Below are 12,408 nucleotides of genomic sequence, written 5' to 3'. Positions count from 1 at the left end.
ACCAGATAAGGTTCAAGAAATATTAGTCAGATGGATTTTGCACAGTTGAATTATTTACTTATGGTTTAGTTAATAATGCTATAAAAATCTCAGACTGTGTGCTGTCAAATAGTAGAATGATAACTGAATAATGAAGTGGAAATGATTTGCAACGAAGTTGTAATGGCCTAATTTGAGGTACCTTCCCAGCATTTGCCTGGAGGGTCCACGAAAACCATGAAAAAGACAACCAGAAAGCTGGTGTTCTAGCTGAGATTAGAACCAAGCACCTCTTGAATGAGAGTCAGAAATACTGCCGTCTGAGCCAACTAGCTCAATGTGAGAAGAATGAGGGTTCTACTCACCTATATACACAAAAGCTGCATCTGAACGGCCTGCTATCCAGGTGCCTGTACCGAATGTGCACGCAAAGGTTTGATGGACACGAGAAAGACTGGCCACAGAAGGGGCATTTGTGGCGGTTCTGTGCCTTAATTATCTGTTTCTGCACCAGTTCCCCAGACGGACCTTGCACTGCAACAGATCACGCCATCATATAGTGAATACTGCTGCACATGGTAAAATATATCGTGCAGTTCCAAACTTAAGCAAACATACATCTGTTCTAAAACATTATCTTAGATTTAAACTTTCACTGTCAAGTGTGTGTGTGCACAAAGGTCTATAACTTACATTCTAAGGGAACCTGATGCTTGCAGTGGTAAGAGAACTTTGTTCTGTTTGCAAAGAGCCCACCACATACTGGACAACCCACAAGTTTCTCTTTTGTATGGATTCTAATGTGGTCTGCCAGCTTGTATACCGATTGGTAGGTAGACTTCGACATGCACCCTGTAACATGAAAAAGCTTACACTTCAGTATCAGAGTTAATCTCTGCACACATGTTCAGCGATATCTAAATTTCCTTGTGAATATGACACTGTACTTTAATTGTGTGATAGTAATTTACTGATACCTGATGAAATGGAGAAATCATTTTATATCAAATGAGATGAAAGAGTGATTACATACACTAAAGAGAAATATATGAAGGAATGTTGTACTTGAGCATCCTGTTGCATTAATATTATTAGATCTGTACGTATGTAATTACTGTATCAGATGCAACATTTCTTCTTTTATCATATATATCTTCATGATATGTTTCAGCTGCACACAGCCAACCAACTTTGTCACACTGTTTCACTGCACATGTTTTTTTGTTTGGGCATGTGAAAGCTATCTTAATTTTTTAACATTATTTTGCATGTATGATTGAGAAGTTCATTAAAATTCACTAGCATATAAGCAAGCAATCATTGCTGAATTCAAGCTAATTTCCATGCCTTTGCTTAGAAGGATGGAATAAGACCACATGACACCTTACTCAGATAAATGAAATTCAGAAATGAGTATGTTAATAACTCTTATGGGTCAACCAACAACAGTGAAGGATGAAATGATTTTTCTTGATGACAAACAAAATGATATTTTAATTAAATGCATTTATACCCAAGTCTGTTTAATTCAAGGGTCTACTTTATACTTCACTGTACTCTTTGATGCTTAAGCAGACGCTTCAACCTTTACAAATGTACTCCCAGAATTTTTTCAACATAAAACTTCCAAGTCCAGCACTGTACAGCGATTCCCTCCCCCAACTGTTTTTGAGGACTGTCTGACAGCAGTTCTTGAACTTTTCAGAAAAAGACAGCATCGCGTGGACTCATTTGTCGCAGCTTCCTGGATGCAATAGCAATGCATGATGAATCTTAAGGCATGTCCACATTACTCGTGCTTGTGCTCATCGGGAGACTCATCTGGCTTTTACTTGTGCTCATAAATCTTCGCCCACACTACTTCAGTTGCTCACCAGGCTTTGGCGAGTGAGGATCCATATATTTACTCGTAGTGTGTATAGGCTATAGTCGTATTTTAATTTATTGACTATAGTTTTTAAATTAAAATTTTAAAATATGCTTGTCTCGTGACTTGTCATATTGTCCACATTACTCGCGAGCACAGTGAGTCACATGAACACGAGCAATGTGGATGCACCTTTAGGTAATATAATCTGAATTTGAGGGCCCCAACGAATGGTCTAAAACAGCTTAACCTCATCACTGCATGAAGTCTTTGCTTACGAAGTTCACTAATTACTAAATTCACTGACGCAGAAACTGAATACACTTGTATTTCGTGGGTGGGATCAACTACATCAAAGGACACTGACAACAGAAACGCAAGGATTTGTAATTGCCATCAAATCATAAATCATTAGTGAAGAATTAGATCCTAAGTATCCTCACGTTAGCCACTGCCCCATGGACTTTTATACCTTTTAGTTGTCATTAAAGGACTTAAACTAACATAATGTGTAAGGCATTCATATTTTCAGTACTCTGACCTGTAAAGAGGCTTGTGCTCCCTGAGGGATGAATACCAAGTGCATATATATCACATATTGTGATCAGTCACTTATTCCCCTTTCATTCCCATAATAATCTGATGTTCTTATATTATTCACAGCAAAAGTAAACCAAATATTGGGCATATTTTACATTTCACCGTCATACCTGAATTTGTTTGGTTACCTTGTGTTAGATAACATTATTTTTGTTCGTTTAATTATTTTTCATGTTTGTGTTGCTCCAGTTAGCATAATTATCGCACACATTTTGTGATACATGACATCTGCGGGGGCATGCATAAAGGAAGAAGTATATGCAATATCTTTCTCCTTTGAATTTTAACTACTTCAGATAACTCTTTCTGTAATTATATCTAACATCAGCACTTTAACTACAGCCTTCAGATACCTAAAACTGTGAAGATATATATGCATGATAATGTTCCAAATCTGCTGTGACATGCAAAAACAGGTGACTGCAATCCTCCTGGCTACAGCAAGAGCCATGCATGCATAAGTGGCATCGAGCTAACATAAATTGTGGTGAGAATTCATGATGTGGAAATTAGAACTCACCACGCCACTGGCATGGAACACCTTTCACTTTTCTACCACGTGGGTTGCAATAGACATGCATGTCAACATGGTTGAAGTAGAACTGTGGACTGCTGAATGTTTCCTCGCAGGTTTGCCAGCAGCATTCAAATGCATGTGGCAAGTCTGGCACCACTTTCTTCCCAGCAACTTGCAATGTGCAAATCTGTAACACAACATCACTTTCTATATTACATCAGGAAAATTCATAAGATCAACAGTTCAGTTCTCCAGTCAGTTGGGGAAATTTCTGCTGTCCTCATCAACACAGTCATTCTTCGTTCTGGGTCACATGGAATTCATGACCATTACTTTACTCTCTGTTTCTGGGAGTTGTGTAACTTCACACCCAGATTTGGACTTCATATGACTAAATGTAGGTCTGTCATGAATGAAGAGCAAAATGTGCCTCAAGGATGCAGGGGACGTAAAGGAAACTAAATCCACAAATTAAGGCATTTGATTTGGACAAATAAATAAGCTCTAAAACTTTGTGACAATGGTATATTAATACAATTATTCTGTTTATGGACATTATCCATCATCCTGTTTTATTTGAAGCACCAGCATTTCAGAAACTGGATTCAGTCTCCATTTTCAGGTGGAACTAACTCAGCTGGGTCCAATCAAGAGAGCTATTCCTTATCTTAGTGGTCAGAATCCAGTCTCTGAAATGTTGCATTTTAAACAGAAACAGGACAATGGATAACAACCAGAAACACAATAATTCAAATAAATAAGCACTCTCTCAACACATTAGTGAGAATTATGTTTATAAGAGGCTGAAGAATGCATGTGCTGAATGCTCATCACTTACTGGTAGTCCTGAACGAGCCAAAATATTTGACCCAATGCACTTTAATTTGGTATGATATGAATGGAAATTGACGTGTCTTGTTATCTCATTGGAGTCTGCACATTCAAAACCACACTGCTCCCACAAACAGACATATACACCTGCAACACAAATTATCTGTCTTCAGTATCTCAAAACTTAATACAAGAGTGTAATGATTATAGCTATTAACCATCAAATGTTTCTCATAGAGCCACAGTTCTGTTATTTCTAAATTCCTGTGGCATGTCTGATGTTAGCAGATTACTCTTCTTATGATAAATGCAGTGCAACATACAGTGCAATACTGCAGGCCATCCTGGTATGTTACACATAAGTGCAGAACCAATATTTGTAACTGTTCTGAAACAGGCTCTCTCATCTTGGTGTCAACCTCAGGCAAAAACATAGCTTCATGTGAAGAAATGGAAATACATAACTTACCTGAACAATGCATCACAAAGTCATAATGCCTGTACACAAACTGAAACCCTTCAAATGTCTGTAGTTTCACCAGGCTTACTTGCAATCCAATTTATGTTTCTTGAGACTTTTAATATATAAGCATAAAAATAGCATTTATCATCCTTTCCTTCCAAGCTTCCATCCATCTGCCCTCTTTACAAAAAACAGGATTACCTATTTCTAGCAAAACTCATTTCAGATAAATATGAAAAAAATTAATATTGGGCAACAAAGGTCATTACACTGAGAAAGCAGGGTAGAGCTAACAAACTCCGTGGTTTTAGCCTGCAAGCGAACTCGGGTAACAATAGCAAATATAAGAAGGTCCCTACTATGAGGGAATAATATAAGTTATCTTAAAACAAAGTATTCTGTAAAGTACTTGATGCCAAGGCAGATGAATCAAAAGAACTGAGAAAACTGCAGAAGAGCGTCACTGATCTCTCCACCTACCTCAGTTACAGTGATTCAGTGAAAGACGTTGAGGGAGTTGATGCGTGTAAAATACAAACAGGAAAACTACATGCAAAATTTTGGCTTTAAAACTTCACAAAAAAAAAAAAAACAACTTATGAGATCAGGGCAGAGCAGACATACCAAAATGACATGTTAGCTAAACAGGCTCTGATTATATGAACCAAAGTGATTTTGATCAGACTAGGGCCTTCGCAGCAACAAGAACCAGCTCTGCCAAAACTCTCAACACTATAGAATCTGAAGGTTTCTCACTATAACATTAAAATACACTTACTAAACCACCTTAATGCAATCCCCTTACAAACACCCAGTTTTATTTTATTACTGTCCTCAAGGGAACCAAATTATTTTCAGGTTAATTTGTTTTGTTTTCATGTATACTGTCACCTCATGCAGATACTGAACATTCAACTATGCTCGCATGTAACATTCTTGTTGCCATATAAAACAGCAGCAAGTGATCTAGTTTCTCTCTAAGTTACTTCTATCATGCAGTGAATCTGCTGCTTGCAATGACCCTTGTTCTTGTAATTTAATGATGTGTTCCCCTGACAACTACAGAAAGTAACAAGAGTGCAACCATTCTGCTCTGAGATATGCAACACAGAGCATTTACTAATGGAATTCCTAGCCTACTTTAAAAATAACCTCTGAGCTCTCTGGTGCAAGTTCTATAGAGAACCGTTTGCATGGTGAATGTTATTGGTATTGGCCTCAAGTCCCTTCAGCTGATATTCTGATGAAGCCATGAATACCTCCCTCAGGTCCCTAAACCTCTGGGTGCCAAGCCCTGCCACAGAACTCCCTGCTAGAAAAGCAAAGGGTGCCTGCGGGTAAATGCTGTTGCACAGAAAACCTCATATCACCTTCAAAGTAACACAGATTCAGACACCAACATGGCCTATTCTTTCCTCTAAACATGAGTACAGGACATCTGATCCCATCTATTACAAGAAATGCTGTACCGAGTGATTAATATTGAGCCTATCTGTTTGATTGTGGCAATTTTAATCATTTGAATTGCCTCATGGCATGCAAAGCCTTAATATTTACTCCATTATTTTCCACATTTTCTGCTACTATTCTCAAACCACTAAATACTTCTAAAATATTTCAACAGGGAACAGAAGTTGATATGAGCAAGCATATGACTGCACATGTGACATTGTCATGTACTGCTGGAAGCAGGGAAGATCCTAAGGAACACAACAGAACCAGTACCTTCCTGATCATTCTTCAGTTTGACCTCTAGGTGCGGTAAGTGGAAGCTGACGTGGCGCACAAATTGGTCAAGATTGCTGGTGCGGTGATCACAGTCCCGCCATCCACACTGCAGATCTAGCTGCTCGTCCTTCAGCTTTATCTTGCCCTTATGCTTCTTCTCTACACAGGCAGGTGGTAGGGTGCTGTCTGAACAATCACTCGCAACTGTGAAGTCACACAACTCTTCATATACTGGTGACTGCTTCATTTCCTCTGGTGCACTACAAACCCCATTATTCACATCCATGTGAGATGACTGACTGTCCACATAGTCAGCAGAGTTTTCCAGACCATTCGCTAGTGGGTCTTCGTCACCAAACAGGAACGGATCAGTTCCAAACAGGTCATTGAACGACGATATGCTGGCCATACTGCTCACTCTGAAAACCTGCAATACAACAGCCAGTCACTATTCTGGGATAATACAGAATCTGAGCATCCTGTTACATTAGTTGAGCACCTGATATTTACATATAACACATTTGTGTATATGCATCATTTTCAAAGTCTGCTTTTTAAACCACCACTTTCCTTTTCATGGGGTGAGATGGAATGAGACTGAGTCCACTTGGTATGTCCGCCACTAACTGGGCCACTGTACCAGCCCCAGATGAGAGAGGCAGATGAAGCATTTGGTGGAATGAGAACTGGCAGGGAAAACCAAACTATTTAGAGGAAACCTGTCCTGGTGCAACTTTAGATCGCCACTTAGTCCATGTTTCATGGGTACTTACATTTTTCAGCCACATGGGCACATCACCAGGTATATGATGGGCTGCACAAATTGCTACACTGTATTCAATATTTTGTGGTACAACATGTCTTAAGCATAAAGGTTCTTTTTTAACAAAGATGCATTCTTGTTAAGATAATTTAAAGAAATGTGCTCCAACACACACTACACGCACTAGCCACTACTGCGGACAGAACCAAAAACATCAGAAAACACACATTGCAGCTATGACAACACATAACACAAGAACTAATGGTACTACGGTGGTGTCAACACAACAGTTAATTAATGAAGCTGGTATTAAAAAAGTTGCACATTGTTTCATTATATATCTAGACCACCACCACCACATGGTCCATGAATATATATATCCATCTTCATTAAATTGTCTTGATAAAATGGATCGATTTTATAATTAAATGGCATTACAAATGAAATATTTACATTTAAATTTAGGATATATCATGGACACATAGTATATGTTATAACCTGTTGAAACTTAAAATCACATAAATTAAGTAAAGTTACTTTTCTATAAGGGACCTAAGACTTGGCCTATCAGCAGGTCTTAACTGAGGCTAATTTCAATGTGAATGAACTCTGTAATGAAGAAAGTTTTTCTATAACTTACAGCTTTGTTAAACCATGAAATTTTTAGACCCTAAATAGGCAACAAATTATCTTGTGAAAGACAAAAATAAGCTTTAGAGATCAGTTTCATTCAATCTCATGAAGGAGGAATCCAAAAACATTTCCTGTATATATCTAATACCATAAACGAATATTTGAGTCTCTAAAATACTCTTCGTTGTCCAAGACCTTGTAGTTGTGACAGCTATAAAGCAAGACTTACTCACAGCCCACAACAGACTGCTATATGTATGACAGGTTAAGTTCCCACTTTTCAGAAATACAAGTTGGTTCCCCAGAATGTAATGTAGCAATTTCTTTTTTCTCATTCACAGTTTACCTTATTAAAACTTCAAATATCTGACAATGCTACGTGAATCTTTGGCTGAATATATTTTTCAACATACTCTCCTTCTAAATCCATTGCCTTATGCGACCTAACTGCGAGTCTGCATGCCATCATGGTACCACTCTGCAGATCTGTCGCAACCAGATCTTTACTACGGATAAGAATTCCTCATCATCCTGAAACTTCCTTCTGCAGATTGCATCTTTCAAGAGACCAAAAGATGGTAGTGGATGGAGTTAGATTCGGGTTGTAAGACGGATGAAGCACCAGATGGTCTCGCACTGTCACGGTGACACAACCACTTTTGTCACATATTTATGAGAACGAACCCTCCGTAATCGCTTCTTTACATTCATAATAATAATAGTAATAATTTATTCTTATTCAAGTAGATCCAATTACAGGCCATGTTAGGTGGACCCCTGTCACCACGACATAGCACGTCCTCAGGTTGCGGATGGAGGAGACACCCTCCAGTTTTGGAGGGAAACTGCGAATATATTGAATAACCAGTCACTGACAGCTAACAAGGCGTGGCCCTCCAGCTTGGGGGTTGGGCGTGGGGATAACAACTCCTCACCGTAAAAAATCATTATGTTACGAAAATGAACACAAAGCCTCGGACCTGGATGGATTCTTTGGATAAACGAACTTAGCTGATGAAAATGGATATGAGATTTGACACTTGGAATGTACAAAGTTTGTATAGGGCAGGTTCACTCAGGGCAGTGACAGAAGTCTTAAAATATAAGTTAGATTTAGCAGGAGTACAGGAGGTCAGATGGGATAGAGGTGGCATCGCACCAGCAGGAGAATATACATTTTTTATGGAAAAGGGAATGAAAATCATGAATTAGGTACAGGTTTTTTCATAAGAGAATCGTATCAGCAGTTAAGAGGGTAGAATTCTGTTATATTTTAGCGCCCTGTTGCACTGACTCATGTCCATGTTTTATGCTAACCGTCTTACAGTGCATACACTTTTTCACCTTACTCTTCTCTTTTGCACTACATGTTTCAGCACTAATGTGCGTTGTAACGCATGCAGTCACAGGAGCAAGACACAACAAAGAGCACAATACACACGAATGTAGGAAGAATGCTCCGACAGAGGAGGATTGGCGTGATTTGCGTGTTGAGATACGACGTAAGGATGACGAATTCTGAAAAGTTTTAATATTTAAAATCTATTATTATATATGATGAATATATATTTTAGTCATTTTAATATGAAGACATCAGGGCATGCAATGCAGTAGTTAGACGTGCATAGAGAAAATGCACCTGAAGATGGCACATTTGTGCTGAAACATGTAGTGCAAAAGAGAAGAGTAAGGTGAAAAATCGTATGCACCGCAAGACGGTTAGCATAAATCATGGACAGGGTAGAATTCGTTAGTGATAGGATATCATATATAATACTAAAAGGTCGCTGGTGTGATAACATTGTCATGAATGTTCACGCCCCAACAGAAGATAAGATTGATGACATAAAGGATAGACTCTATGAAGAACTAGAACATGTATTTGATAAATTCCCGAAGTACCCTATGAAAATTTTGTTAGGGGATTTCAATGCCAAAGTAGGGAGGGAAGACATTTTCAAACCAACAATTGTGAATGAGAGTTTGCATGAAATCAGTAATGATAATGGAGTTAGAGTTGTAAACTTTGCCACATCAGAAAATCTTACTGTCAAAAGTACAATGTTCTCACATCGTAACATCCATAAATTTACTTGGACATCTCCTGATGTGAAGATACACAATAAAATACAAATTTTGATATTTTGATAGATAGGAGACGGCACTCAAATATACTTGATGTCTGATCATTCAGGGCAGCAGATTGTGATACCGACCACTACCTGGTGGTGGCAAAGGTTAGGAAAAGACTGGCAGTGAGCAGACAAACAACACACAGAGTTCAAATGGAGAGGTTCAATTTCAAGAAATTAAATGAGGTAGAGGGTAAAGAGCAGTATTGTGTTGAAATCTCAAATAGGTTTGCAGCTTTGGAAAACTTGGACACTGAGGTGGATGTTAATAAAGCTTGTGAAACTATTAGAGAGAATATCAAAATGTCTGCCAAAGAGAGTCTATGTTATTATGAACCGAAGAAGCATAAGCCATGGTTCGATGAAGGGTGCTCAAATTATTAGATCAAAGAAAGCAGGACAAATTGCAATGATTACATGATCCAAGCGANGAGGAACTACTTCATTCAGTTACTGAATGTACACAGGGTCAGTGATGTTAGGCAGACAGAAATTCATACAGCTGAGCCGTTCGTACCTGATCCTAGCCCTTTTGAGGTTGAAAGTGCTATTGCAAAACTGAAACGGTATAAATCACCAGGTAGTGATCAAATTCCAGGAAAACTTCTTCAAGCAGGAGGTGAAATATTACATTCTAAGGTCCACAATCTAATTACTTCTATTTGGCATAAGGAAAGCTTGCCTGATCAGTGGAAGGAGTCTATTAGTGTACCAGTTCACAAGAAGGGTGATAAAACTGACTGTAGTAATTATCAGGGGATATCACTGCTATCAACTTCATATACAATATTATATTTAAGCATCCTGTTGCACTCTATACGATAGATAGGAAGACTACACAGGATAACACCTATACAGTGTGGAAACAAGAACTAGCCGCTGCAGCACTTTAGACATAAGGCGAGTAACCCTAACAATTTTAAATTTTAAAATTTAGAGAAAAATGTTAAAGGATTTTATAATTAGAACTAAAGATTTTATAGTGCTACTACAGGAAAGTCAAAATTAACGTGTGTAAAATAATCTACAAACCCCACAGATATCTACGAAGTAGATGTTGATAATAATAAGGAAAGTGTTTTTAAATGTTAAATTTTTGGCTGGGTGCAGTGTGACAGCAACGTGAGTGTTATACACCTGATGATGGCCGTCTGAGGCTGAAACATGTAGTGTAAAGGAGCAAGATCAAGGACACATAATATATTGTTTGCACTTGGGACGGAGTTTATATCATTATATCATTTATTTCATATACAATTTTGTCCAATATTCTTCTTTCAAGGTTAAATCCATACAGAGATGAAATTATTGTGGACCATGAATGTGGGTTTTGACGTAACAGATCAACTACAGATCAGATCTTTTCAATTCGTCAGATATTGGAGAAAAAATGGGAGTACCATGAGACAGTACATCAGCTATTCGTAGACTTCAAGAAAGCCTATGATTCAGTTAGGAGGGAAGTACTGTACAATATTCTAATAGAGTTTGGGATACCCATGAAAGTAGTTAGGTTGATTAAAATGTAAATACAAAACCACTCCATCCAATGTGACATGAACATTTTTACTATGTTAAAACTTATCTCCCTTACATGTTTCGGACCTTACAGGCCATCTTCAGATGGAACATTATTACAAACTGGAAACTACCATCACAATAGGTGTTTTGATTTAAAATACATACACTTATATCCTATAATGCACAGTATGCATAAAGTCGAACGTTTCACAATCACAGCAGCTTCCTGGTGTTTTAAGGTTTTTAAAAGTTTCTACATGTTATTTAGAAAACCTTTATTGTCAATAGTTACTTTTTTTAACCACATAGGTTCGTGTCCATACTCCTATCGTCCTTCTTGTACGGGGCAGATTTTGTGCCGCCTGCCTATCCTGATGGAGGTACTTTTAGAGCCCGTTTGAATTTAGTAATATCATTTAATATATTCCTGATGCCTTGTAGTAAATTACTGAATATCTTAATTCCTGAATAATATACACCCTTCTGCACTTTAGCTAATTTATTACTTGGAAAATGTAAGTCAAGACCTTGTCTGGTCTTGATGCTGTGTACAGCAGAATTAAATTTAAATATATCTAAATTCTTAACAACAAAAATGGATACAGGAAACATATATTGAGAATACAAGGGCAGAATATTTAACTGCCTGAACAATGGACGGCAAGAGTCCTTATTTCTTGCCTTCATAATAATTCTCACTATTTGGATTTTTAAAATTAAATTACTATGAGTCGAATTGCCCCACAATATTATTCCATGCGACATAATGGAATGTACATATGAAAAATAAACCATCCATTAAAGTTTTCCGCTCCTACCAGCCACACTGACATTAGCCATTTTGAAGCTTTCACTACTTGTCCACAATCTAGCAGGAAACCTTGTAACTACGTGGATAAACCCGGGACACTTAAAAACTGCAGCACGCAAATTAATATTTTTAGTGAACAAAATTTGGCCGGGAAGATAAATATGTTGCATTACTTTCTGGAAGACCCTTGAACCTATAGGCTGAAGTATATATCAAGATTTAAATCATAAGAAAGATTTTATATTAATTTCCTTTTACTATGATAACCTACAATTACGACAATTTCGTGTTTGTGGTTATTTCATATGTGAAAGACAACTGGTACAAACTTTGAAAAGCCTCTAAAACTGTTGGTAATATAACTAAAGAATGTTATTTATTTGTAAGCAACTACATACCTGATTGTTCAACATGTTCTTACTTTGCAAGGAAATGACGCTCTTGTGAATTTTACCTTGAAATCCGAATATATAAAGTCACAGAAAACGTCCAAACGATCGTATTCCAGATAGTGCCAGGAAATCTGAGTCGAAGCAAAGTCTTATAGTCAGGAAATGTGAAAG

General features: G+C 37.7%; 1 protein-coding gene across 3 annotated transcripts in view; it reads right to left on the bottom strand.

Annotated features, from left to right (window-relative positions):
• LOC111868347 (histone H4 transcription factor) overlaps window positions 1-12,408 on the bottom strand; it is a 19,899-nt gene extending 7,491 nt beyond the window's left edge. Inside the window, exons 1-6 of one of the 3 annotated variants that reach the window (XM_023858912.2) lie at window positions 12,244-12,408; window positions 5,983-6,412; window positions 3,802-3,941; window positions 2,967-3,150; window positions 673-831; window positions 345-513 (exon numbers count right to left, since the gene is read on the bottom strand). In XM_023858912.2, coding sequence (XP_023714680.1) covers window positions 345-513; window positions 673-831; window positions 2,967-3,150; window positions 3,802-3,941; window positions 5,983-6,412; window positions 12,244-12,258 — 1,097 coding nt within the window. In that variant the 5' untranslated portion in view covers window positions 12,259-12,408. Of the gene's footprint in view, window positions 1-344; window positions 514-672; window positions 832-2,966; window positions 3,151-3,801; window positions 3,942-5,982; window positions 6,413-11,199; window positions 11,237-12,243 lie in introns of those variants that run through there. The other 2 variants (XM_023858914.2, XM_023858913.2) reach the window with 2 other exon arrangements.

This window comes from Cryptotermes secundus, unplaced genomic scaffold, assembly GCF_002891405.2.
Source record: "Cryptotermes secundus unplaced genomic scaffold, Csec_1.0 scaffold1980, whole genome shotgun sequence".
Taxonomy (NCBI): Eukaryota; Metazoa; Arthropoda; class Insecta; order Blattodea; family Kalotermitidae; genus Cryptotermes; species Cryptotermes secundus.
This window is presented reverse-complemented; position numbering and strand designations above follow the sequence as displayed.